The sequence below is a fragment of the Pristis pectinata genome, chromosome 14, assembly GCF_009764475.1.
Source record: "Pristis pectinata isolate sPriPec2 chromosome 14, sPriPec2.1.pri, whole genome shotgun sequence".
NCBI lineage: Eukaryota > Metazoa > Chordata > Chondrichthyes > Rhinopristiformes > Pristidae > Pristis > Pristis pectinata.
Genome location: NC_067418.1, coordinates 3,448,693 through 3,475,107, shown reverse-complemented (window position 1 = coordinate 3,475,107; position 26,415 = coordinate 3,448,693). Strand labels below are relative to the sequence as shown.

General features: G+C 44.9%; 2 protein-coding genes across 4 annotated transcripts in view; one reads left to right on the top strand and one right to left on the bottom strand.

The window, feature by feature from the left end:
* LOC127577955 (endoplasmic reticulum-Golgi intermediate compartment protein 2-like) overlaps nucleotides 1-6,636 on the top strand; it is a 44,166-nt gene extending 37,530 nt beyond the window's left edge. Inside the window, exons 8-10 of the mRNA XM_052029661.1 lie at nucleotides 801-898; nucleotides 4,087-4,249; nucleotides 6,491-6,636. Coding sequence (XP_051885621.1) covers nucleotides 801-898; nucleotides 4,087-4,249; nucleotides 6,491-6,636 — 407 coding nt within the window. The remainder of the gene's footprint in view (nucleotides 1-800; nucleotides 899-4,086; nucleotides 4,250-6,490) is intronic.
* Nucleotides 6,637-16,868: 10,232 nt separating this feature from the next.
* The window catches only part of far1 (fatty acyl CoA reductase 1), a 114,225-nt gene continuing 104,678 nt past the window's right edge, over nucleotides 16,869-26,415 (bottom strand). For 2 of the 3 annotated variants that reach the window (XM_052029077.1, XM_052029078.1), the window contains exons 11-12: nucleotides 22,967-23,094; nucleotides 16,894-19,707 (exon numbers count right to left, since the gene is read on the bottom strand). In XM_052029077.1, coding sequence (XP_051885037.1) covers nucleotides 19,545-19,707; nucleotides 22,967-23,094 — 291 coding nt within the window. In that variant the 3' untranslated portion in view covers nucleotides 16,894-19,544. Of the gene's footprint in view, nucleotides 19,708-22,966; nucleotides 23,095-26,415 lie in introns of all 3 variants that reach the window. The other variant, XM_052029079.1, reaches the window with a different exon arrangement.

Genomic DNA, 26,415 nt, shown 5'->3' with positions numbered 1-26,415 from the left:
CAGCATGAAAGCAGTGGGCTGAATGGACTGTTTCCGTGCTGTATGACTCCACACAGTATTTTGCTTTGGTATCACTAACACTCTTAGTTACGTCTGCTAACCACACCTAGACTGAGCCATCCGTGACTTCTAGCCCACAACAATACAGTTGAGTTCTAAATGTCCCAGCAACTCAGAGAGAGAGAGAGAGAGGGAGTTCAAACCCCAAACAAGCAGCTCAAGAGATTGTCTCACCACCATCTTGCCCAGCATAATCAAAGCAGCCAACATAATCAAAGAACCCTCCCAGCCCGGACATTCTCTCTTCTCCCCCCTCCCATCAGGCAGAAGATACAAAAGCCTGAAAGCACGTACCCTCAGGCTCAAGGACAGCTTCTATCCCTCTGTTATTAAGACTATTGAACAGCACTCTTGTACAATAAGATGAACTCTTGACCTCATAATCTACCTTGTTATGGCCTTGCACCTTATTGTCTGCCTGCACTGAACTTTCTCCGTAACTGTAACACTTTATTCTGCATTCTGGTATTGTTTTCCCTTGTACTACCTTAATGAACTGATGTGGTGAAATGATCTGTATAAGCTGGTATGTGAAAACAAAGTTTTTCACTGTACCTCGGTACATATGACAATAATAAACCAATTTACTGATTAGGAATAGGCATTAAATGCTGGCCACTGACTCCCACATCCCTGATTTAAACATTCTATTTTCTGCGAGTTATTTTAATTTTTGAGAATGTGCCCATTTCTCGTGCTCTGACCCCAGGGCCTGATATTTCTCCTGTGTCTGTTCACAGAACTGTACATGTTCCAATACTTCCTGATCGTAGTGCCTACCGAAATAAGCACCTACACATTCTCCACAAGCACCTACCAATTCTCAGTCTCGGAGCAGGTGAGTAAAATGCCAACGGTTCTTGGGATCTTGCACCTCATTGTGTCGGGGACTTCATTCTGTCAACATCCAAGGCTTTCTTCAATTATTGGTATTGGTATTGATTTATTATTGTCACTTGTACCGAGGTACAGTGAAAAGCTTGTCTTGCAAACCAATCGTACAGGTCAATGCATTACACAGTGCAGTTACATTGAGTTAGTACAGAGTGCATTGAGGTAGTACAGGTAAAAACAATAACAGTACAGAGTAAAGTGCCACAGCTACAGAGAAAGTGCAGTGCAATAAGGTGCAAGGTCACAACAAGGTAGATCGTGAGGTCAGAGTCCATCTCATCGTATAAGGGAACCGTTCAATAGTCTTATCACCGTGGGATAGAAGCTGTCCTTGAGCCTGGTGGTACGTGCCCTCAGGATCCTGTATCTTCTACCCTATGGAAGAGGAGAGAAGAGAGAATGTCCCGGGTGGGTGGGGTCTTTGATTATGCTGGCTGCTTCACCAAGACAACGAGAGGTAAAGACAGAGTCCACGGAGGGGATGCAGGTTTCCGTGATGTGCTGGGCTGTGTCCACAACTCTCTGCAGTTTCTTGCGGCCCTGGGCAGAGCAGAGCAGAACATAGAACATTGAACACAGAACAGTACGGCACAGGAACAGACCCTTTCACCCACAAGGTTGTGCCGAACTAATCAAATGCCGAACTGAACTAATCCCTTCTGCCTACACAATGTCCAGATCCCTCAATTTCCTGCACATCCATGGGCCTAGCTAAGAGCCTCTTAAACATCTCTACCACATCTGCCTCCACTGCCACCCCTGGCAGCACATTCCAGGCACCCACCACTCTCCGCGTAAGAAACTTGCCCCGCACATCTCCTTTAAACTGTCCTCCTAAACTGCAGCACAACAGTGATTATGGACTCAAACAACAAGAGGAGAGCTGTGCATTAGCAGATAACCCCAGGAGATGTGGAGAGTGGGATTGTGTGGAAGCCAATTCAACTTCCTCACAACCCACCACCTCTCATAGATTAATAAAATGTACGTGCTTAGGGAAGGAATTTTAAAAAGTCAAAGTATCAGAGGTTAAGCTGTCATTAGTTGAGGATCACAATTAGGGCAGTATAGAGGCACAGCCTCAGAGCGCCAGAGACCCGGGTTCAATCCCGACCTCGGGCGCTGGCTGTGTGGAGTTTGCACGTTCTCCCTGTGACCGTGTGGATTTCCTCCGGGTGCTCCGGTTTCCTCCCACATCCCAAAGTTAGTTTTAAGTTGCAGGGGAGGGGTTGGCGAGGAATGGATAGGACAAAGGGAATATGTCCGGTGGGGTGAGACCACGGTTGCCGTGGCGATTCCAGTGTTCACTGAGTTATGGGGTTGATCAATTATGAGGGCAGTTAAAGAGAGAAAAGAAACCAAGAGATGTGTTAAAGCTGTGAAATGCAGGTCAGAACTGCTATTGAAACCCAAACCTAAAAGAAGAATACTGGACACATCAAGGCCATCAGGAGAAAGAGAAAATCAGGGTTAACCAGCTTCCCCTCCGTGGACTCTGTCTACACTTCTCGCTGCCTCAGTAAAACAGCCAACATAATCAAAGACCCCACCCACCCCTCCCATCGGGCAGAAGATACAAAAGCCTGAAAGCACGGACAGTTTCTATCCCACTGTTGTAAGACTATTGAATGGTCCCCTAGTATAATAAGATGGATTCTTGACCTCACAATCTACCTCGTAATGACCTTGCACTTTATTGTCTGCCTGCACTGCACTTTCTCTGTAACTGTAACACTTCATTCTGCATTCTGTTATTGTTTTCCCTTGTACTACCTCGATGCACTGATGTGATGAAATGATCTGTATGGATGGCATGCGAAACAAAGGTTTTCACTGTACATGTGACAATAATAAACTAATTTACCAATTTAATATTACTGCTGCATAACTTTACTGCTGAACTTACAAGTTGCTGGAGGAACAGCGGGTCGAGCAGCATCTGGGACGGGGGGGGGGGGGCAAGGGGGAATGAATTGTCGACATCTCGGGTCGAAACCCTGCAACAGGACTCAAGATGTTAACAATTCCTCTCCACCCCACAGGTGCTGCTCAACCCACTAAGTTCCTCCAGCAGATTGTTTGTTGCTCCTGAACTTACCAGTTTTGATACAAACAGCAAATGACCTGAAACCATTGAATTCAGTAGTCGCAAAGGCTGCAATGTGTCCAGAGAGATGTGGTGTGGTTCATCAAGCTTACGCTGGAACAGTGCAGGGAGCCACAGAGAGACAGGTGGAAGTGGGAGAGGGAAGGAGAATGAAAACACGTCATGTTCTGTAAAGAGATGGAAATGTTATACAGAGTAATGCAGGCATTACAGATCCCACAAATAACCACCCAAAAACTTGAGATAAGAGATAAAATTCGCTACTACAGAATTTATGTGAAAAAAGTTAATAAATACAAAATTTATTTTTTTTTCCAACGTTTCTTGACGCAGAAGCAAATGACATGTCTTTGCATTGCAGAAAATTATACATACCACATCTGGAGTATTGTATTCAATTCTGGTCGCCCCATTACAGGAAGGATGTGGAGGCTTTGGAGAGGGTGCAGAAGAGTTTCACCAGGATGCTGCCTGGATCAGAGGGCATGAGCTATAAGGAGAGATTGGACAAACTTGGGTTGTTTTCTCTGGAGTGTCAGAGGCTAAGGGGAGACCTGATAGAGGTTTATAAGAATATGAGCGGCACAGACAGAGTAGACAGCCATTATCTTTTTCCCCAGGGTCGTAATGTCTAATACCAGAGGGCACGCATTTAAGGCAAGAGGGGGATAAGTTCAAAGGAGATGTGCAGGGCAAGTTTTTTTTACACAGAGACTGGTGGGTGCCTGGAATGTGCTGCCAGGGGTGGTGGTGGAGGCAGATACGACAGAGGCATTTAAGAGGCTCTTAGACAGGGGATGGAGGGATATGGACATTGTGTAGGCAGAAGGGATTAGTTTAGTTAGGCAATTAATTACTAGTTTAATTGGTTCAGTACAACATTGTGGGCCGAAGATCCTGTTGCTGTGCTGTACTGTTCTGTGTTCTATGTATCATTTTCTTGGAACAGGACCCAGTCGCCTGTAGAGCACTAATTATCCAACTGGTTGGAATTATCAATCCGTTGCTCATTTGTGTTATTGCAGGAGAAAAATCTGGCAGGAATGGGAAGGAAGCATGAAGTCCCGGGTGTCCTGGTGAAATATGACATCAGCTGTCTTAAGATCTTGATCTCTGAAGAAGGGATGTCTACCAACCGGTTTCTCATTCGCCTCTGTGGGATAGTTGGGGGAATATTTTCCACTGCAGGTAGGTATCTATGTGGGAGATGGAACGGACATGAGAAACGTCACTCACTGCTCTCGGTGCACCTAGTGGGGACCATTTACTGTCAGCTGTGGGATACTTGCTTCCATGTCAGAAGGTAATGCCTTAAGGACTCACTCCATAGACTTGAGGGCATCATCTATGTTGCCTCTGTCACTGAGAACTGGGGGAATGCTGCACTGTCAGAAAGGATGTAGTCGTGGATTTGTACAGTATGGAAACAGGCCCTTCGGCCCAACTCATCCATGCTGACCAAGATTCCCATTTAAGCTGGTCCTATTTGCATGCGTTTGACCCATATCCCGATAAACCTTTCTTTCCATGTACCTGAGTAAATGTCTTTTAAATGCTGTAATTGTACCCACCTTGGCAGCTCGTTCCATATACCCACGGTGTGGGTGAAAAGGTTTCCCCTCAGGTCCCCTTTAAATCTTTCCCCTCTCATCTTAAACCTGTGCCCTCTAGTTTTAGATTCCCTTATCCTGGGAAAAAAGTCTGCAACTGTAAGGAGAGAGAAAAAAAAGAGGCTAGGAAAGGGAAGAGAAGAAGCATTTTGGGGGGGGGGTGTTGTGGGGAAGGGGGGTGGCGATTACCTAAAGTGGGAGAATTCAGTGTTCATGCCTCTCTCCTTACCTTTGACCCATCCCCGGTGGGTCTGCTCTCCCCTCCTCCCCCGCACCTGCCCATCACCGTCTCTTACCTGCATCTACCTATCACCACCCTGTGCCCACCCCGCCTCCCCTCTTTTGTCCACCTATCACTGCTCTGCTTTTCCCTCCTATATATCGGGCTTCCCCTTTTCCTATCTTCAGTCCTAAAGAAGGGTCCTGACCCCAAACGTTGACCGCCTGCTTTTCTCCACGGAGGCTGCCTGGCCTGCTGAGTTCCTCCAGCATCTCAGTGTTTTTCACCTGGATTCCTGCATCTGCAGTCCTTTGTTTCTCATGGGTTCATCCTGTTTGGTTTACCCACGTAAAGAGCCATGCTCACTCATATGAGGAAGATAGAACGGAGGAAGCAAAGAGGATCTCAAAGGTCAGAAAGCACTGATGCTACACCATCCGTACAGCTCTGTCACCTGTGGGAAAGGAACCTTCGAGGCCAGATTGGTCTCAACAGCCATCTCCATACACATCACAACACTGTAGACTAGACAATCACGGCCTTACTCAAGAATGAGTGACGAACACCAACAAAAGTCATTGCAGCGATAACGTCACTGATGGCAGTTGTTGAGATTTCCATACTTTTTGTCACCCATTGGCCTCAGATAATAATCACTTGGTGTAAAGTCTGTGGCTTCCTCATTGGCTTCAGTCCCACATAACTGGAGTGGAAGCAGGTCATCCTTAATACTGAGGAAAGAGAAAGAGTCAGAGATGGAGGAGTGGCTCTGACAGAGTGCCGCACTGTAGGAGGAGCAGTACTGAGGGAGTGCCGCGCTGTAGGGGGAGCAGTACTGAGGGAGTGCCGCACTGTAGGGGGAGCAGTACTGAGGGAGTGCCGCCACTGTAGGGGGAGCAAGTACTGAGGGAGTGCTGCACTGTAGGGGGAGCAGTACTGAGGGAGCGCCGCGCTGTAGGAGGAGCAGTAGCTGAGGGAGTGCCGCACTGTTGCTGGGGAGTATTAAAACACTGTGTACTTTAAACCAGTTCTGAGGAAGTGCTGCACTATCAGAAGGCTTCAGCACTAAGGGATTGCTCCATTATTTGGAGAGGTTGTTACAAGGACACAAGGAGCTGGAGTCAGGTTACAGCCCTCTGAGAGTCTGCTCTGTTATTCAGTAAATTCTGGACCGATCAGAACTTGGCATCAATTCCAATCTCCTGTCATGCCTACAGCCACAGCCCCCTCACAGTGTAAGAAATTGTCAATCTCCACCTTGAGTACATTCAATGACCCCACCTCCACAGCGGCTCTGGTGTGGTCAATTCCAATCCTTTGAGAAGAAACTTCTCACCTCCCCTTTAAATGTGTGATCAGAATTCTGAAATTATGCCCCTAGTTCTAGATCCCCCCCACAAGGGCAATCAGCATCTCATCATCACCTTCCAAGCCTCCTCAGAAATGTATGTTTCAATAAGATCACCTTCTATTCTTCTGAATTCCTACCAGCTCCGTCATGCCCCTATTGGACCATCTCATCTCATTGTCAACCTGTCCCACAGATCACGGCAGTGTCAAACAAAAATGTTGACCTGAATCCCGCATCTCCCTGTTCAGGTGTTAAAGGTCCCAGGAGGTTATTTGCAAAGCAGAGGAGTTCTCCCTGGGATGCTCGGTTAGATCTTCCCGTAATCAACACCACTTCTGCACCTTCCCAAGGGCTCCAGCTCAACAATGAAGTTGCCGATCCTTTGTTCCAGTAATCCAGAAATGAAACTTAAATCCAGTTCTTTTCTCATAGAAAAGCTCCAACTATTTATATACTTCTACAAAGGATTCCTTGACTAATGTCCATATCATGCTGTAATAAATCTGCCAACGGTAGCATTGCCCGACCTCTTCACTCTCACACTAAGCATTTTAAACCAATAATTCCCATCCAATATCCTATCCCAGGGTAGGGAGTCTAAAACTAGAGGGCATCGGTTTAAGGCACGAGGGGAACGATTTATAAGGGGACCCGAGGGGCAACTTTTTCCACACAGAGGGCGGTGGGTATATGGAATGAGTTGCCAGAGGAAGTGGTTGAGGCGGGTACATTAACAACATTTAAAAGACATTTGGACAGGTCCATGGATAGGAAAGGTTTAGAGGGACATGGGCCAAATGGGATTAGCTCAGGTGGGCATCTTGGTTGGCATGGACGAGTTGGGCCGAAAGGCCTGTTTCCATGCTGTATGACTCTGTGACTCTAACAGAAATTGTCATTTCACATCCACCATTCTTTGTAATTACACAAATCCAATATGTAAGCCAATGTGGTAAATTGGATCAGCAAGATCCAATGACACTAAGATTGGAGGCGTAGTGGGCAGCGAGGAAGGCTTTCAAAGCTTGCAGAGGGATCTGGACCAAATGGAAGAATGGGCCAGAAAATGGCAGATGGAATTTAATGCAGACAAGTGTGAGGTGTCGTGTTTTGGAAGGACAAGTCAAGGTAGGATATACGCAATAAATGGTAGAGGCACTGAGGAGTGCGGAGGAACAAAGGGATCTGGGAGTTTCAGATACATAATTCCCTGAAAGTGGCGTCGCAGGCTAGACAGGGTTGTAAAGAAGGCTTTTGGCTTCCTGACATTCATAAATCAAAGTATTGAGTATAGGAGTTGGGATGGTTGTGGTGAGGTTGTATAAGACATTGGTGAGGCCAAATTCTGGAGTATTGGTGTGCAGTCTGGTCACCTAACTATAGGAAGGACTTCAGTAAGATTGAAAGAGTGCAGAGGAGATTTTACTAGAATGTTGCTGGGTCTTCAGGAGTTGAGTTTACAGGGAAAGATTGAACAGGTTAGGACTTTATTTCCTTGGAGCGCAGAAGAATGAGGGGAGATTTGACAGAGGTTTACAAAATTATGAGGGGTATAGACAGAGTAAATGCGAGTAGGCTCATTCACCTAGATTAGGGGAGATAAGTACAAGAGGACATGGCTTTTTAGGGTGAAAGGGGAAAGGTTTAGGGGGAACTTCTTCACTCAGAGAGTGGTGGGAGTGTGAAACGAGCTGCCATCTAACATGGTAAATGCAGGCTCTCTTAAGTATTAAGAATAAGTTGGATAGATACATGGATGGGAGAGGTCTGGAAGGTTATGGACTGGGTGCGGGTCAATGGGACTAGTGGAATAAAGTTTCAGCACAGACTAGAAGGGCCGAATGGCCTGTTTTCTGTGCTGTCATGTTCTATGGTTCTCATGATCAGCACTTACAATGGCAATTTCCATTTAAACAGCATCCTAACATTGCAAAATATCTCAAGGTGGCTTCTTTGTTTGTTTTGGGATGTATGTTCCTAGCGAGACATGCATTCATTACCCATCCTCCACTACCTTTGAGAAGGCGATGAGCTGCCATCTTGAACCGCGGCAGTCATTACGATACTTCCACAACGCTGTGAGGAGGGTTTCCAGGATTTAGACCAAGTGATGAAAGAATATCATAATCTTTCCAAGTTGGGATTGTGTGTGACTTGGAAGAGAACCTGCAGGTGGTTGTACTCCCAAACGTCTACCGCATTGTCCATCCTGCTGGTGGAGGACGCAGGTTTGGGAGGTGGTGTCAGAGTAGCCTGGGCAAGTAACTACAGTGTACTTTGAAGCAGGTGCACACCAGAACTCCTGTCTACCAATGATAGAGGGAATGGACATTTCGTGGGGTGGATGGGGTGCCAATCAAGCAGGCTCTTGTCCTGAATGGTGTGCTGGAAGGTTGAGCTGTATACATTCAGGTATGAGCAAAGTAACTCATTGTGCTCCTAACTTGCCTCCTTTGATGATGTAAACTCTGTGGGTTCTCAGGAGACAAATTACTTACCATGAGATACTCAGTCCCCGACCTTCTCTTGTAGCCAAGATATTCACGTGACTGATCCTTTGTGGTTCTGGTCAACGGCGGCCCTTGGGATGTTAAGATTTTGGCAATGAAATCAGAATCAGGTATATTATCACTGACATATGACGTGAGATTTGTTGTTTTGTGGCAGCAGTACAGTGCAAGACATAAAATTACTATAAATTACAGAAATTAATAAATAGTGCGAAAAGAAAAGAATAACAAGCTAGTGTTCATGGGTTCGTGGACTGTTCAGAAATCTGATGGCAGAGGGAAAGAAGCTGTTCCTAAATTGTTGGATTTGGGTCTTCAGGCTCAGACTAGGTGACCGTTTCACAGAACACCTGCGCTCCATCCGTAACAGCGACCTACATCTCCCCCTCCCACACTATCACTGATATGTCAGTCCTCGGCCTCCCCCACTGCCGGGAGAATTCCAAGCGCAAGCTGGAGGAACAGCACCTCATTGGAACCTTGCAGCCTAACGGCATGAACATTGAATTCTCCCACTTTAAGTAACCCCCCACCATCATGCTTATTATCTTCTTCCCTTTCCTAGCATCTCTCTCTTTTTTCTAGCCCCCCTTTTTTTCTCTCCTTACCTTTGACCCATCCCCCAGTGGATCTGCTCTCCCCTCCTCCCCCACACCTGCCTATCACTATCTCTTACCTGCATTTACCTATCACCACCCTGTGCCCACCCCACCTCCCCTCTTTTGTCCACCTATCACAGCTCTGCTTTTCCCTCCTATATATCGGGCTTCCCCTTTTCCTATCTTCAGTCCTGAAGGGTCCTGACCTGAAACGTTGACCGCCTGCTTTTCTCCAATGGATGCTGCCTGGCCTGCTGAGTTCCTCCAGCATCATTGTGTTTTTCCTCTTGAGATGCTGACGCCCAGGAACTTGCCACTGAATACCCAAGGAGTTTGATTAAACATTCTCATTGGACCTGGCAGTTTTTGAGGCACAAATTCAACTCGCCATTTATCAGCCTATGCCTAAATGTTCTCCACATCCTAGATTTGGACCAAGTCTGCATTAAGATCTGCAGTCAAATGGCCCTGGGAATTGGTGAGCAGGTTTTTGACAACAACTGCGAATGACACCTTCTGTTGTTTTGCTGATGATTGACAGTATCTGATTCAGCAGCAACTGGTTGGATTGGATTGGTGCTGGGCTTTTTTGTGAACAGGACATATCAGTCAATTCTCCACTCTGGCAGGTAGACAGCGGTGTTGTTACTGTAGGGTGGGTACCTCAGTTACAAGGAGAGGTTGCGTAGACCAGGACTTTATTCCCTGATATGTAGGAGATTGAGAGGTTATCTGATGGAGGTGCATAGACAGGGTGAAAGCACATGGTCTTTTTCCCAGGGCATAGGTTTAAGATCAGAGGCGAGAAATTTAAAAGGGACATCAGGGACAGCTTCTTCACACAAAGGATGGTGCGTATTTGGAATGAGCTGCCAGAAACAGTGGTTGAGGCGGGCACATTAGCAACGTTTAAAAGCCACCTAGATAAGTCCATGGATAGGAGAGGTTTAGAGGGCTATGGGCCAAACGCGGGCAGATGGGATTAGCGCACTGGGCAACACAGTCGGTATGGATGAATTGGGCTGAAGGGCCTGTTTCCGTGCTGTATGACTCTATAACTGCTCACTGGAGGCATGGCTAGATCGGTAAAACATGATTTTGCTTTGTCTGCCATAGCCTTCTCAGAATCAGAATCAGGTTTATTATCACTGACATACGTTGTGAAATGTGTTGTTTTGCAGCACTAGTACAGTGCAAGACATAGGGACATAAAAATTACAATAAGTTACAAAAATAAATAAATAGTGTAAAAGAGGAATAATGAGATAGTGTTCATGCACCGTTCAGAAATCTGATGGAGGAGGGCATTCAGTATGGCTCCCGTACCTCCTCCCTGATGGTAGTAACGTGAAGAGGGCATCTGGAGTCCTCGGTTGCCACACCAGCCTGTCCGCTGCAAGGGTGAGGCTAAATGCAAACCAGAGGAACAGCACTTCATATTCCTCCTGGGTAGTCTTTAGGCTGCCAACGTGGACATTGAATTCTCCAATTTCAGGTTACCTGCGCCTCCTGATCTACCCAGTTCCTCCTGTACCCCACCTCTTTATGCTGGCCATCTCCCCTCTATCAGTCCAGATGAAAGGTCTTGACCCAAAACGTCGACTATCCATTTCCCTCTAAGGATGCTGCTCGACCTACTGAGTTCCTCTGGCAGTGACCCCACCTTTCCCTGTTCTCCCCTCTCCCATCGGGCAGAAGATACAAAAGCCTGAAAGCACGTACCACCAGGCTCAAGGACAGCTTCTATCCCGCTGTTATAAGACTATTGAACGTACCTCTTGTAATGATAAGATGGACTCTTGACCTCACCATCTACCTTGTCATGACCTTGCACCTTATTGTCTGCCTGCACTGCACTTTCTCTGTAGCTGTGACACTTTATTCTGCATTGTTATTGTTTTCCCTCAATGTACTGAGGTGATGAAATGACCTGTATGGATGGCATGCAAAGCAAAGCTTTTCATTGTACCTCGGTACATGTGACAATATTAAACCAATTTACCACTCCTAGCATGCACTTCTGCACACCTTTCTGAACCAGTCTTTACTATAAAGTGAAGTTTTCTTTAGGCCACAAGGTTCTATTGAGGTGAAATCCACTTGCTGCTGTTGATCTCCACAAAACCCTCCAAACCATTGGTAAGACAGGTGAACCAATGTTGGTATCATCTCCTAGTCTTGCCTGTGAGATATTTTGCAAGTACAATCGAGCCAGGCTGCAATTCAACACAACTCTCCCAATTCACACACCAATTCCATCTTCTGACAACATGCTCTTTCTTGTCTATACAAGAACCATTTAGTCTTTCCCTTTCTGGGTGTCATCATGCCTGCGGGCGTGTCCCAGTAGACCAGAACCACATTAGCAACAATTTACACAAGCCATTCTGATCCCACCTGCCACAGGACTTCACCCTGTCATGGAGATTCCCTTCGTTCCACCCCCATTGCTACCCTTCTTTCACAGATCTGATGGAGGGTCCCTCATCTGAAACCTTACCTTGTTTCTCCTTCCACAGACACTGCCTGACCTGCTGGACCTGCTGAGTTTTTCCAGCATTTCCCATTTTTATATCACATTGGCTCAGTTTTAATCCGACCCATATTAATCTGGCTGGGCAGCTCCCAAACCTCACCATTAATAACATATTACACAAACCGAGCAACTTAAGGTGCCGGTAACTGCCTCCATCAAGCCACTTCAGCCCACCACGTCCATGCCAACCTTTCTACCCGCCTACCCTGATATTTGCCGGCATTCGGTCCATATCCTTCAATACCTTGCCTGTACCAGTGTCTGTCTAAATGCCTCTTGAACATAATGATTGTATCTGACTCCACCACCGCTCTTGGCAGCAAGTTCCAGATATCAACAACTCTGTAAAAACAACTTACCCCTCAGGTCCCCTTTAAAACCCTTTCCTCTCACCTTAAACCTCTGCCCTTTTGTTTTGGAACCATGATAAACAAACATCTTCCCTATCTATGCTTTTTACAATTTTATACACCTCTCTCAGGTCACCCCTTAGCCTCCTTCACTCCAAGGAAAACAAGCTCGGCCTATCCAATCACTCCCCCTAACAAAAAAGATGTACAAATCTTTCACAACCTCAGGACATTAAGGCACTTTGTAGCCTATCAAGTCCTTGCGAAGCCTTATTGTATTGTTGGAAATGGGGCAACCTATTTTCACACAGCCACGTTTCCAGCATAGCGATACAAGATTTCAGAGGAGAATCAGACCATTCGGCCTATTGAGTCTGTTCTGCCATTCAATCACGGCTGATACTTTTTCAACCCCACTCTCCCGCCTTCTCCCCTTAACCCTCCCCTTACCAGTCAAGAACCTAGCAATCTCTGCCTTAAGTACACCCAATGACTTGGCCTCCACAGCCATCTGTGGCAACAAATTCCACCCATTCACAACCCTCTGGCTGAAGAAATTCCTCCTCATCTCAGTTCTGAAGGGACATCCCTTTATTCTGAGGCTGTGCCCTTGGATCCTCTCCACATCCACTCTATCCAGGCCTTTCAGTATCCGGTAGCTTTGAATTAGATTTCCTCTCATCCTTCTGAACTCCATCTAGTACAGGCCCAGAGACATCAAATGCTCCTCATAGGTTAAATCTTTCATTCCTGGGATCATTCTTGCAAATCTCCCCTGGAATCTCTCCAGGGCCAGCACATCTTTCCTTTGATACAGGGCCCAAAATTGCTCACAATATTCCAAATGTGGCCTGACTAAAGCCTTGTAAAGATTCAGCAGTACATCCTTATGTTCCAATGACCAGATGAATTTTTGATGCAATGTTCCAGTGTTGGCCAGGATACCTAGATAACCTCCACAGCTCAAGGTGACACTTACATTCACTTGAGAGGACAGCTTGAGCTTCAAGTTAACAGCTCATCTGGAAGACAGTGCTGCACTCCCTCACTACAACACTGCTGGCATCAACCTGAAATTTTCGAGAGTTGAACCTGTAACTTTGACTTGGGCAGAAGTTGCAATCAATCAGAGAGGTGACTACCGGTGCATTGTATACCATTTCTAATGGTTCCTAATTATTTTTGCATTTGTTCGTCTAGGGTTTCTACACAGTATTTGTGGATTTATTATTAACCTTCTTTGTTGCCAATGCAAATCCAGATAAAGATTACAAAGGTGGGTTAAAATCAATTTCCAATTCTTGCAGTTCTGTTAGAGCAGCTACAGACAGCCAGGTTATAAGAGACTTCTTCAGCAATGGAAACAGGGCATTGGGAGGGAAGGGCTAGATAGATCTTAGAGCAGGATAAAATGTCGGCACAACATTGTGGGCTGAAGGGCCTGTACTGCGCTGTAATGTTCTTGTTCTACCCAACCCGTCCATGCTGGCCAAGCTGTCTATCCCATTTACCTGTGTTTGGCCTATATCACTAAACATTTTCTATGTACCTGTCTAAATGCCTTTTAAACATAGTAATCGTTCCCTCTAGCAGCTTGTTCCTTATACCCACCACCCTCCATGTGAAAGTTTCCCCTTGGGCCCCTCTCACATTAAATCTAATTTTAGACTCCCCTACCCTGGGAAAAAGACTGACCATCCACCTTATCTATGCCCCTCATGGTTTTATACACCTCTATAAAGGTCACCCCTCAGCCTCCTATGCTCCAAGGAAAAAGGTCGCATCTTATCCTTATAACTCAAGCCCGCCAGTCCCAGTAACATCCTCGTGAATCTTTTATGCACCCTTCCCAGCTTAGTGACATCCTTCCAATAGCTGGGTGACCAGAACTGCACACGGTGCTCTAAGTGTGGTCTTACCAATGACTGGTACAGATGCAGCATGAACTAAGACATCAACAGGACATTAATCTATCTGGAAAACCTATAACCTGTCACTGCAGTATCCTTCAGTGATTCCCAGGATTTTATCTACCCTGACCCACAGTTCATTCCACCCAATTATTCTGCAAAAATGTCATTATATTCTCATGCTATTTACATCTGGACTATAGTTTACAAAATTTACCATTTTTTAAAAAAAAGACCTCTCAAATGTGTTGTAAAGTTCTGTTCAGTTCTGGTGGCCTCATTATAGAAAGGATGTGGAGGCTTTAGAGAGGGTGCAGAGGAGATTTACCAGGATGTTGCCTGGATTGGAGAGCTTGTATTGAGGATAGGTTGAGTGAGCTCGGGCTTTTCTCTTTAGAGCAAAGGAGGATGAGAGGTGACTTGATAGAGGTGTACAAGATGATAAAAGGCATAGATCAAGTGGACAGTCAGAGACCTTTTCCGAGGGCGACAATGGCTAACACGAGGGGGCATAATTTTAAGGTGATTGGAGGAAGATATAAGGGAGATGTCAGGGGTGATTTTTTTTAAACACATAGTGGTGGATGTGTGGAACGCACTGCCGGCAGAGGTTGTGGGAGCAGATACATTAGGGATATTTAAGAGACTCTTAGACACATGAATGATAGAAAAATAGGGGACTATGTGGGAGGGAAGGGTTAGATAGATCTTAGAGCAGGAAAAAATGTTGGCACAACATTGTGGGCCGAAGGGCCTGTACTGTGCTGTAATGTTCTATGTTCTAAAGGATACAGAGCTTTATCATGATGATACAGAAATGAGGACTTCACAGCTAAAAGGAGGAATCAGGAAATTGGGAGTGTTTTGTTTGGATCAGAGGATTAAGGGGAAGACCAAACAGAGGGCATAGGTTTAAGGTGAGAAGCAAGTTTAGGGGGGATCCGAGGAAAAATTTTTCCACTGAGAAGGGTTGAAGTCTGGAACGCGCTGCCTGAGAAGGTGGAAACTCTCAATATTTGAGCACTCTAACGAGCATTTAAAGCAACAATGTGCTTGGAGGAACTCAGCAGGTCAGGCAGCATCTGTAGAGGGAAAGGAATTGTTGACATTTCGGGTCGAGACCCTGCATCAGGACTGAGAGTGGAGAAAGGAAGGAGTGAGACAGGGATGGGGGAAGGGGGGGGGGTGCACGGGGTGTAAAGAATGACAGGCAGATCTTCCTTTCAGGAACAGCTTCTTCCCCTCCGCCATCAGATCTCTGAACAGTCCATGAACACTGCCTCGTTATTCCTCTTTTGCACTATTTATTTATATTTGTAACTTATAGTAATTTTTATGTCTTTATGTCTTGCACTGCACTGCTGCTGCAAAACAACACATTTCACGACATATGTCAGTGATAATAAACCTGATTCTGATGGAGCCAGGTGGGGGAGGTGGAGACAGAAGCAGGAGGGTGATAAACAGGGACACAAAGGCTACAGACTAAATGAGAACAAATAGGATTAGTACAGATAGGTTCTCAATGGCCAGTGTGGACATGGTGGGACTAAAAGGCCCGTTTCTGTGCTGTATGCCCCAATGAAATATCTGAAGTAATGGCTTTGACACAGAAAGAAGAGGGAAGTAGGTTCCTCTGGCAGGATGATCAACAGTGGTCACAACTTAAATTTAGCAGAAGCAGCAGAGGGGGCTGTCTTATTTGGTAGAGTACAGAGTGGACCATCTGTGAGATTATGTGGATAAGGTAGAGCTGCAAGGTTCATGGAAAACTCCCACAAAGAGCCAACACTGATACAGCCAGTTACATTACTGTCTGCCATTGAGGTTGGCCCAAGATTCTCAAACTACCGACTCTGGAGATTGGACTTATGATCGGTTTCCTGCTCTGGTTCCCACACTTGTGAATTATCCCCACTTGAATGCAGTTAGGTGCACACGCACACCGCAGTAGGCAGGATGCCTTGAAGTCTAAAATAAACATGCATCAGGAATACCCATCACAGATTCTGCCACATGATTGAAAGCCTCAGTCCATTATACAGTTGGGCCCAACTAACTCATCAAGAAACAGTTGCCTTCAACTTGAATTGGCAAAGTCACTCTCTCCACAAAAGCAGTTAAGAGTCAAAACTATACAGCACAGAAACAGGCCCTTTGGCCCAACTCATCCAGGCCGGTCAAGTTGTCTAACTGAGCTAGTCCCATTTGCCTGCATTTGGCCCATATCCCTCTAAACCTTTCCTATCCATGTACCTGTCCAAATGTCTTTTAAACGTTGTAATTGTACCCGCCTCTACCACTTCCTCTGACAGCTTGTTCCATATACTCATCACCATCATAGAGCAATACAGCACTGATACAGGCCCTTCGGCCCAACCAGTCCATGCCGACCACGGTGTCTGCCCAATTTCCTGCGTTCGGCCCATATCCCTCCAAGCCCCGCCCCTCCATGTACCTATCCAAGTGCTTCGTAAATGACACTGTTGTACCTGCCTCACCTACTTCCTCTGAAAAGTTAAGCCCATGTTTGAATCAACATTCATTTGCTTTCTGTTTAGACAAGAATGAAACTAGTCCAGTCAAATAACACCGGCGTCAAGCACAACGTAACCATGATCTTCCAGTTGTTATATATGGAAATACAGAGTGAAACTGCGTAAGTGGGAAACGATTTCAAACAATCATCAGGGGCTGCAAGAAGAGGAGGAGGTTTCATTTAAATTAACACACCATGGTGTTATTGATTCTCAAAGGCACCCTTTAATTTTCCATTCACAAATCACTGTTGTACTGCTAACTGCGACATCAATGCTTGTCCATTTTTCATACAGTGTAAAAATATGAATGCTGCCATTGCAGTATAGCATTTAACATTGCTTTCAGGATGAAAAAGGTTTTACTATAAGTGTACAGAAAATTTTCTTAAATTAAAGTCATTTCCAATACAGACAACCCTACATTAACACCAGCTGATACAATAAATATATACCATTCAATTACAAATGTCATCTATTGTCCTTTGTAGAAACATTCACTAAAAACTCATAGCTTAAGGCAGCCAGCCGTACAATGCACAACGGATTTTAAGTGCACACCAAAACCCAGTAACGTTCACACATCTACTCCCCTCAACCACCACCCATACGTGTCGAAGTCTGCACAGGGACCAGGCCAGGCAAAATAGACCTCTGAAAAATTCACCTGCTAATTATCTGCTATTTACAAAAAGGCCAAGGTCAGTAACTCCTAGTAAACAAAAGTGGAAAGGGCTCTCACAGTTTACAAAATTCCCTTGCTTCAAGCTGGCTTGAATTATAGTTGTCAACACAGATCTGTCTATACTATAAGAGATGGGGGGTGGGGGCTGCCATCCAGTTTAGAGATATAGGCAGTGGTGGGCAGTGAAATTACAGGGGGGAGGGGTGAGAAATGGAGAAACAGGCCAAACCTCATGCTGCAGAATGCTGAGTGTGTTCAGGAGACCGAAAAGGTTTAACCCAAGAATAAAGCAGAGCATGGTCAACACAGAGGCAGAGAGACCAACTGACGCTTTCACTGTAGCACAATGTGAACTCAGCTGCTAAATCTCTGACCACATTCAGGCCATGAAATAAAAGGTGTCTTCTAAATAATGAGACCACTTAAAGTACATAATCCTGTGAATTAAAGGCCGGAGGCTTTGGATTTTTGGCTTAATTTAACTTCTTGGCTTCACCTTCAGTTTCTTGAATTGAAACAGTTAATCTGATTTAATTTATATATAAAGATCAGTGCTTTGATGCCATACTTCATTGAGGCATCAATGCCAACTATTAGCAACTCACATAGTTGATGTATAGTTTTTCATACCAACATTATTCACTTCATCCATATCCAGAAGGGTTTGACACATCTACATTTTAGCCCAGTCAGATAAAGGACTGAGTAGTACCAACCATTAAAATGTACAAGCTCATTATTGATTGAAACACTAGATTATACTGGTTGTGAGGCCACAAAGAAAAAAAGGAGGTACATTCACAGCTCAGATTCTAAGGGAACTCTCCTTGTAGCCTAGTTCCACAAACAATACAACTTACTCATTTCAACCTTACACCAAAAAGAGGCCAGCCATCCCAGCTGTAAATGGGACAGCCCAGCTGATTCTTGCACAAGTCTTCCATTAAAACTTTTCGGCACAACTTTATAATGAAATCAGGCACATTCTCCCCACCCACATCAAGGCAAAAATACAACTATTTCCCAATTTTTGTTTTCAAAATCCGTTTTTACATTTCTGCAGAGAGCATAGTACATCAATTCACCAAAACCACTTAACCTTTTAGGAATGTCTTCAGGCACAATAGATAACTTGTGTCTTCTGCATAAAGCCCACACCTTAATTTAGAAAACCTTTGGCCAAGAGGAGGGAGTGAAACTGGTCTTGCGCACTAGCACAAGATGCACAGTGTGTACTGCCAGCAGGCTTCATCAGATTTCCTTTCCGATTGAAATCCAGCGCCCCTCCTCCTCGTTCTCTCAACTGGTTTATTTTTTTTTACAGGCAGACATTCAGTTAAAGCTCCTTAAGTTTAGACTCCGCACCCTATTATTTTTTAGTTGTGGATGATACTGGAGTGTTCCATGGGGCACAGCTGCAGAAGGTATGAAAAGAAAAGTTCCCTCTAATACTTTCAGTCAAATGCATCCCAAGCTGATTGCAGTTTCCAGCCAAGAGCAGGTCTCATGTAACGTTTACCGATTAACTACACGATTGGTGCTTTATGCTTAGTTCAGCTAAAGCAATTAGCACTATTACTGCAAGATTACCAAAAGGCCAGTCAGAAGCAGTTTAGAGGGAAGCTCAGCGACATGGCTGGTGCCACGTGAAGAAGCAGAAATGCAGAAAAGTCAAGCCTCACTGTCAATGTTAGGAGACTTGTTTCTGTTTAATTTTACACCACTGAAGTTCAAACTGAATGTCCTATGCAGTGACCAAAAGGTAAACCAATAAAAGCATGCACTATGAGTAAATTAGTATTTATGGACAAACCACTTGCAACAGGACACGTTTTATGAACTCTGTGAAGTGGCGGAGATGACCGACAGAAATTTGAATACAGCAATTCGATGGAAAAAGATTAAACTTGTTTTCCCCATGTCATTCCTCCTTCAGTGTTAAAGCTTATTTTAAACCCTGAAATAGTTTTTCACTGTACTTCAGTGCATTTCTGTACTTATAATGGTGCTAGATAGCTGTCCTAAATTATAATAAAGTAGCTTTAACAAATTACATACATGACAAAATAGAACCGGGTACAGGTTTTTTTTTAGTACAAACATTAACACAAGATTTTATCAATGTCCAGTACAGCTATCCATAAATGCATAGGTGACCGAGTACTTGTGGCTTCTTCAGTATCGCATAGTACTTGATGCCCTGAAGTAGGACAAGAACTTATAGCACAGGCTGACCACAAAGTACCAGATATTCCGTGCCATCTGCGATCTTGCGATGAAAATTCTCCAGATCAGGACAACCAGGATGGTATTGAATGCATAGCGAATATTTCTTAACCTATAATTCAAAAAAAGTTTCTCAGACTTCCAAATGTTAATTTTATAGCAAAATAGCTAGGAATCCACAAGAAAATTTCACAAGTGAATGAACAGCAAAGGAAAACGGACTATATTGTGTAGCAACAATTTTGCTGACGGATCGCGTTGTCACAGAAGCATTACACAATAGGAGGCAGCCACTGGAGTCACAGAGCACAAAACAGGCACCACGTTCAAACTTGTCCATGCTGACCACAGTGTCCATCTGAGATGGTCCCACTTGCCTGCGTTTGACCCATATTCTTCTACACCTTTTCTATCCACGTATCTGTCCAAATGTCTTTTAAATGTAATTGTACCCACCTCTACAGCTTCCTCTGGCAGCTGGTTCCATATACCCATCACACTCTGTGTGAAAACATTGCCCTTTAGATCCATTTTAAATCTTTTCTGTCTCACCTGAAATCTATGTCTCCTAGTTTTAGACTCCACTACTATGGGAAAAAAGACTGACCATAGAACAATACAGGCCCTTCCGCCCACCTTCAAACCTCACAAGACTATCTAACCCCTTCCTCCCACATATCCCCCTATTTTAAATTCCTCCATGTGCTTATCTAACAATCTCTTGAACTTGACCAGAGTACCTGCCTCCACCACCACCCCAGGCAGTGCATTCCATGCCCCAACCACTCTCTGGGTGAAAAACCTCCCTCTGATATCTCCCTTGAACCTCCCACCCATTACTTTAAAGCCATGCCCTCTTGTATTGAGCATTGGTGCGCTGGGAAAGAGGCACTGGCTGTCCACTCTATTTATTCCTCTTAATATTCTGTACACCTCTACCATGTCTCCCCTCATCCTCCTCCTCTCCAAAGAGTAAAGCCCCAGCTCCCTTAGTCTCTCCTCATAATCTATACTCTCCAAACCAGGCAGCATCCTGGTAAATCTCCTCTGCACCCTTTCCAACGCTTCCACATCCTTCCTATACTGAGGCGACCAGAACTGGACACAGTACCCAAAGTGTGGTCTAACCAGAGTTTTGTAAAGCTGCGTCATTACCTCGCGGCTCTTAAACTCGATTCCCCGACTTATGAAAGCTAACATCCCATAAGCTTTCTTAACTGCCCTATCCACCTGCGAGGCAACTTTCAGTGATCTGTGGATATGAACCCCTAGATCCCTCTGCTCCTCCACACTACCCAGAATCCTGCCACTAACCCAGAAGCCTTGGAGTTTGTCCTTTCAAAGTGTACCACCTCGCACTTCTCCGGATTGAACTCCATCTGCCACTTCTCAGCCCAGCTCTGTATCCTATCAATATCCCTCTGCAATCTCCTACAGTCCTCCACACTATCCACAACACCACTGACCTTTGTTTCGTCTGCAAACTTGCTAACCCACCCTTCTACCCTCTCATCAAAGTCATTAATAAACATCACGAAAAGTAGAGGTCCCAGAACTGACCCTTGTGGGACACCACTAGTCACAGCCCTCCAATCTGAATGCACCCCCTCCACCACAACCTCTGCTTTCTACAGGCGAGCCAATTCTGAATCCACACAGCCAAGCTTCCCTGGATCCCATGCCCTCTGACCTTCTGAAGAAGCCTAATAGGTGGAACCTTGTCAAACACCTTACTAAAATCCATGTAGAGCCACTGCACTACCCTCATCAATCTTCCTGGTCACCTCCTCAAAGAATCCTATCAGGCTTGTGAGACATGATCTTCCCTTCACAAATCCATGCTGGCTGTCCCTAATCAGTTCATGATTCACTAAATGCTCATAGATCCTATCTCTAAGAATCCTTTCCAACAGCTTGCCCACTACAGACATAAGGCTCACTGGTCTGTAATTCCCTGGACTATCCCTACTACCTTTTTTGAATAAGGGGACAACATTCGCCACCCTCCAATCCTCTGGCACCATTCCCGTGGACAACGAGGACTCAAAAGATCCTAGCCAATGGTTCAGCAATCTCCTCCCTCACCTCACGGAGCAGTCTGGGGAATATCCCGTCAGGCCCCGGGGACTTATCTGTCCTAATATTTTCTAACAGCTCCAACACATCCTCTCTCTTGATATCTACATGCTCCAGAACATTAACCTTACCAACACCATCCTCAGCGTCATCAAGACCCCTCTCCTTGGTGAATACTGAATACCATCCACATTATCTACATCCCTCATAAACCTCTACAAGGTCAGCCCACAACCTCCTACGATTCAGGGGAGAAAACCCCAGCCTGTCTAGCTCCTCCTTGTAACTCATGTCCCCCAGTCCAAGTAACATCCTCATGAATCTTTCTGCACTCTTTCCAGCTTAATGACATGCCTCCTATAGCTGGGCGACCAGAACTGCCCACAGTGCTCCGTGTGCTCTCACCAACTTGGAGTTTCACCAACTTGTACAGTTGCAACATGACATCCAAACTTCTGCACTCAATGGCCATCAAAGAAGCCATGGCTGACAATTTAACTGTGAGGAAATAAGTGCATTTCTTAACCACGGGTTCTTCAGGCAAAGCCCTGTTCACTGCCCTTTGCTCCCTGCCTTCAGAAGGGTCAGATTTGTATCGGTACAACTGCATATAATGAATGGCTTGATCTGCCACTTTTCCCCACTCTCCACTCCCAAGCTGTCAAAGGGAGATTTGTTGTGGTGGGTACCTTTTCCCTAATATCAGCTTTTTGAAAATAGCGTAGTTAGAGATGTCAAAGTGCAGAGTCAGGGAAATAGGCTGGAGGGTGAAGCGAAGACAAAACTAATGAGATTCAAGGAAAGAACGAACAGGTGACCGGGCACACGCTAACGAAAGAAAGTCAAGATTAATGGGGTTTTTCGGAGATCTGGGAGAGAAGAGGAGATGGAAGAGGCACTTTGCAAATGGAACACAGTACTTTGGAGAAGCAGATAGTCAAAAAAAATCCTGAAATATGAATATATCCACAACATGAATCTAAACTGCTGTAGAAGACTATTTATCATGCATGTCTTGGATAGACTACAATAGTGGAGCATTAAGGCTGTACCATATACGGCCAGTTCAATCCTGTACTGTTAATCAGTGGGCATGTATGAGAAAACATGCACCTTGGTAAGGAATTTGCCAACCAGGCAACTACCTGAAATGTTAGATCAGCCAATGGAACTGCAGGCTCACATCTCACTTCATCTAGTAACCTAGATTTGATCCCAACTCAACCATTTCTCTGTTGCAAGAGTTGCAATTGTGATTTCACACAGCACGTCACAAGTTAACTGGGCCAACATACTTGATGAGATGTTTCCTGGCTGCAGGTAGTCCAGAGAGCTCTTCATTTAGTACGTACTTCTTGGTTCCCATGCAGTAATTTTCCATATATTCAGCCCAGTGAAGCTGTCTTACATCACAGTTGAACACCTGACGGACAAGAAAAATAAATTCTTATTTAAACGTTGCAGAAGGAAACAGGAGGTTCATTTGAACAGTTCGGCCACTAATGGGCAGCCAGATGGTTTGTTAAGGAATTTCTTGAAGTTCGCATCAGGAATTCCTGGAACTACAGATAAAAATAAACCTGCCCACAGCACATCGGGACTTATATCGAAGCACAAATTCTGTTCAGGTCACATCTCACGAAAACACTTCCAGGATGTTTCCACCAGAGGGGTTTGTAACCAGACGACAGTTTTAAGTAAATGAAAGCAGAAAATGCTGGAAACACTGAGCAGGTCAGGCAACACCTGTGGAGAGAGACGCAGTTAACGTTTCAGGACCGAGACTCTTCTTCAGAACTCTTAAGTTGCAAGTTAAGATAATTGGCAAATAAACCAGAAGTCTGCTGAGAAAGTCTTTTTAAAGAAAGGGCAATGAGTTATTATGGTTTGGAATACACAGCTTGCAAAATTGATGGAAACAGATTTAACATTAAGTGCAGAAAGGGAACTGGACAAATCCTTTAAGAGGAAAACATTACAGGGCTGCAGGAAAAGAGCAGGGACAATGGGAAAGCTCACTTAAGCAAGTGGCATAGGCAAAACTGACAAAATTGCCCCATCTACGCTGCAACATTCAATGACCCCATCATGACAAGAAGACAGTGGGGTTGGTTATATCTAATGCACTGAAAAATGAAGAATAAGTGGAGACAAACTCCGACCACGTTTGCAGTACCGTGATGAAAATGTGCACACACACAAATTCAGCACCACACTGGACTGAAAGGCTCATTTCTACGCTGTCATTTTAAACAATTCAGCCTGTTAACTAAGCACTACTACCACTGCTCACGTTATGATGCCAATTTTTTTTTTAGAAATAATTTAATTTAGTTAGATCTATCATTACTTCTATAAAATAATTAAAATCTGGATGCCAGATACCTTAAATAGTAGCAAGAATACTGGGGTGTCAAATACAAGGCGGCATGAGCTAAAGGCAAGAGGATGGGAGTTTTAAAGGGGATCTGAGGGGCAAGTTTTTTTCTTTAAAACACAGAATGGTTGACATCTGCAACACACTGCCAGAGGAGATGGTGGAAAAAGATACGTGTTCAATAGGCAAGGTATAGTAGGATACAGACTTAATATGGACAAATGGAATTAGTGTAGATGGACAATAAGGTTGGCATGAACGTGGTGGGCCGAAGGGCCTGTTTCTTGCCGTGAGAAGCTCAGCATTGTGGGCAACACAGCGTCAAAGTCAGTGGAGCTGCTGCCTCAGCTCCAGCAGCCTGGGTTCAATCCTGCCCTCCGAGTGGAGTTTGCATATCCTCCCTGTGACCACGTAAGTTTCCTCCAGGTGCTCTGGATATTGGGCTACTTAACAAGATATTTACACCAAAGCTCAGTCAAAGAGAATCTGCAATTAAGATATATTTATAAGATTTCTTTATTAGTCACGTTGTGCATCGAAACACACAGTCAAATGCATCTTCGCGTTGAGTGTTCTGGGGACAGCCCGCAAGTGTTGCCACACTTCCGGCGCCAACAATTAAAACGAGTATCTTGAGTGTTTTGTAACCCAGAGCTTGGTTAAAGATGGGTTTAATAGGGTGCTTTATAGGAAAGGGGAGGGAGAGGGAGTTACATCGATTAGGGCCCTGTTAAAAGTTACTGTCAGCAAAAGGACGAAGAAAGCGTGAAATCTACGTTAGGTGAGCACGGGGAGGGTGGGGTGTGGAGAAATGGATGTGTTTTCCAACAGCTACTTAAAGAAACATGACTCCAATGGTTATCCAAGGCAAGACTCAAGACTTAAAACAGACAAAAGGTGAGAGGACAGGACACATGAACAAACAGTAGAAAGCTGTAGACCTATTTCTTCATGCACAGCTGTTCAATTACTTGTACACGAATCTGCCGCTGTCTGTCACAGATATTTGTTGTGCATCCTTGTGCTTAGGACTATAGCACAGTACCTAGCAACAGGTCTGTTGCAAATGCAGCAGCTGTTGACATTGCAATGAATCATTTAACTCGTCAAACAGATTTCTGAGGTCAGTGGCAATGAATCAGAGCAAAAACTTGCTTTCTAAAGAAATGGATAGCACAAATTACAGCGAGAACTGCAATGAAAAGACACCAAATTTCATAGTGCAACTTTCTATTTACTCAGAAGCTACTTCTCATTGAAGTAGTGTTTCCTGATCAATAAATTTTATTTTTAAAATATTTATTTTCATGACCTGGGCATTACAGACTAGGTACCACTTACTGCCCATCCCTGATTACACCTAGGTAGTGATGGTGAGCCACCTTCTTGAACTATTCTTCTAATGAAGGTGCACCCACAGTCCTGCAAGGATCTACACCCAGTAATGATGGAGCAGTGATATATTTCTAAGTCAGAATGGTGTGCTATTTTTTTTTGGGGGGGGGGGATCCTGCAGGTGGTGGTGCTCCCATGCATCTGCTGCCTTGGTCCTCTTGGTGGCAGAGGTGGTGTTGGAGTGGCCTAGGCAAGTAACCAGAGCATTTCACAGATGGCACACACTGTAGCCACTGTGGGCCTGTGGTGGAGGGAAGGAATGATTAGGATGATTACACGGGGTGCCAAATCAAGCAGGCTGCTTTGTCCTGGATGCTGCGAAGCTTCTTGAGAGCTGCTGGCATTGCACTCATCCAGGCATGTGGAAAATATTTCATCACACCCGATTTGTGCTTTGCAGACGGTGGAAAGGCAATGGGGTGCCAAGACGTGAGTCACTCTTGGCAGGAGAGACCACCTCTGACCCACTCTTGTAGCCACAGTCCACAAGAGTTTGGTCTTTGGACATCAATGACATTACTGTGATGTTAATGACAGCAGAGAATTAGTCACCAAGGCTCATCCGTGCATGTGCCATTAACACTGGTAGTGTCTAAAAGCACATTGGTTGGAAAGTGAGTGGCAAAAGCACTCTGAAGAAGGGCTCATCAGTTTACTTTTGAGCAGAATACATTCAGTCAAGAAACCAGAAAAGCAGTTTCCCAAGAGATTTCTACGCAAACTGCATTTAGAACCTCACCAGGGACCACTTAACAGGCACATTAAGGCTGAAAAGGTGATCACGACCAGAGGTAGAAGTCACCTTTCCCTGGCCAACCCAAGTCTGTTTGCTTTGTACAGCCAGTGAACAAGACAGCTCTTCCATATCAATGAGAGCAGGCACTACCAAAAGATCTTGCATGTGTTAGTCGCAATGATTTATCCCACCACAGAAATGCAAGTCTCTGAGTCACATTCTCCCTCAGGGCGATT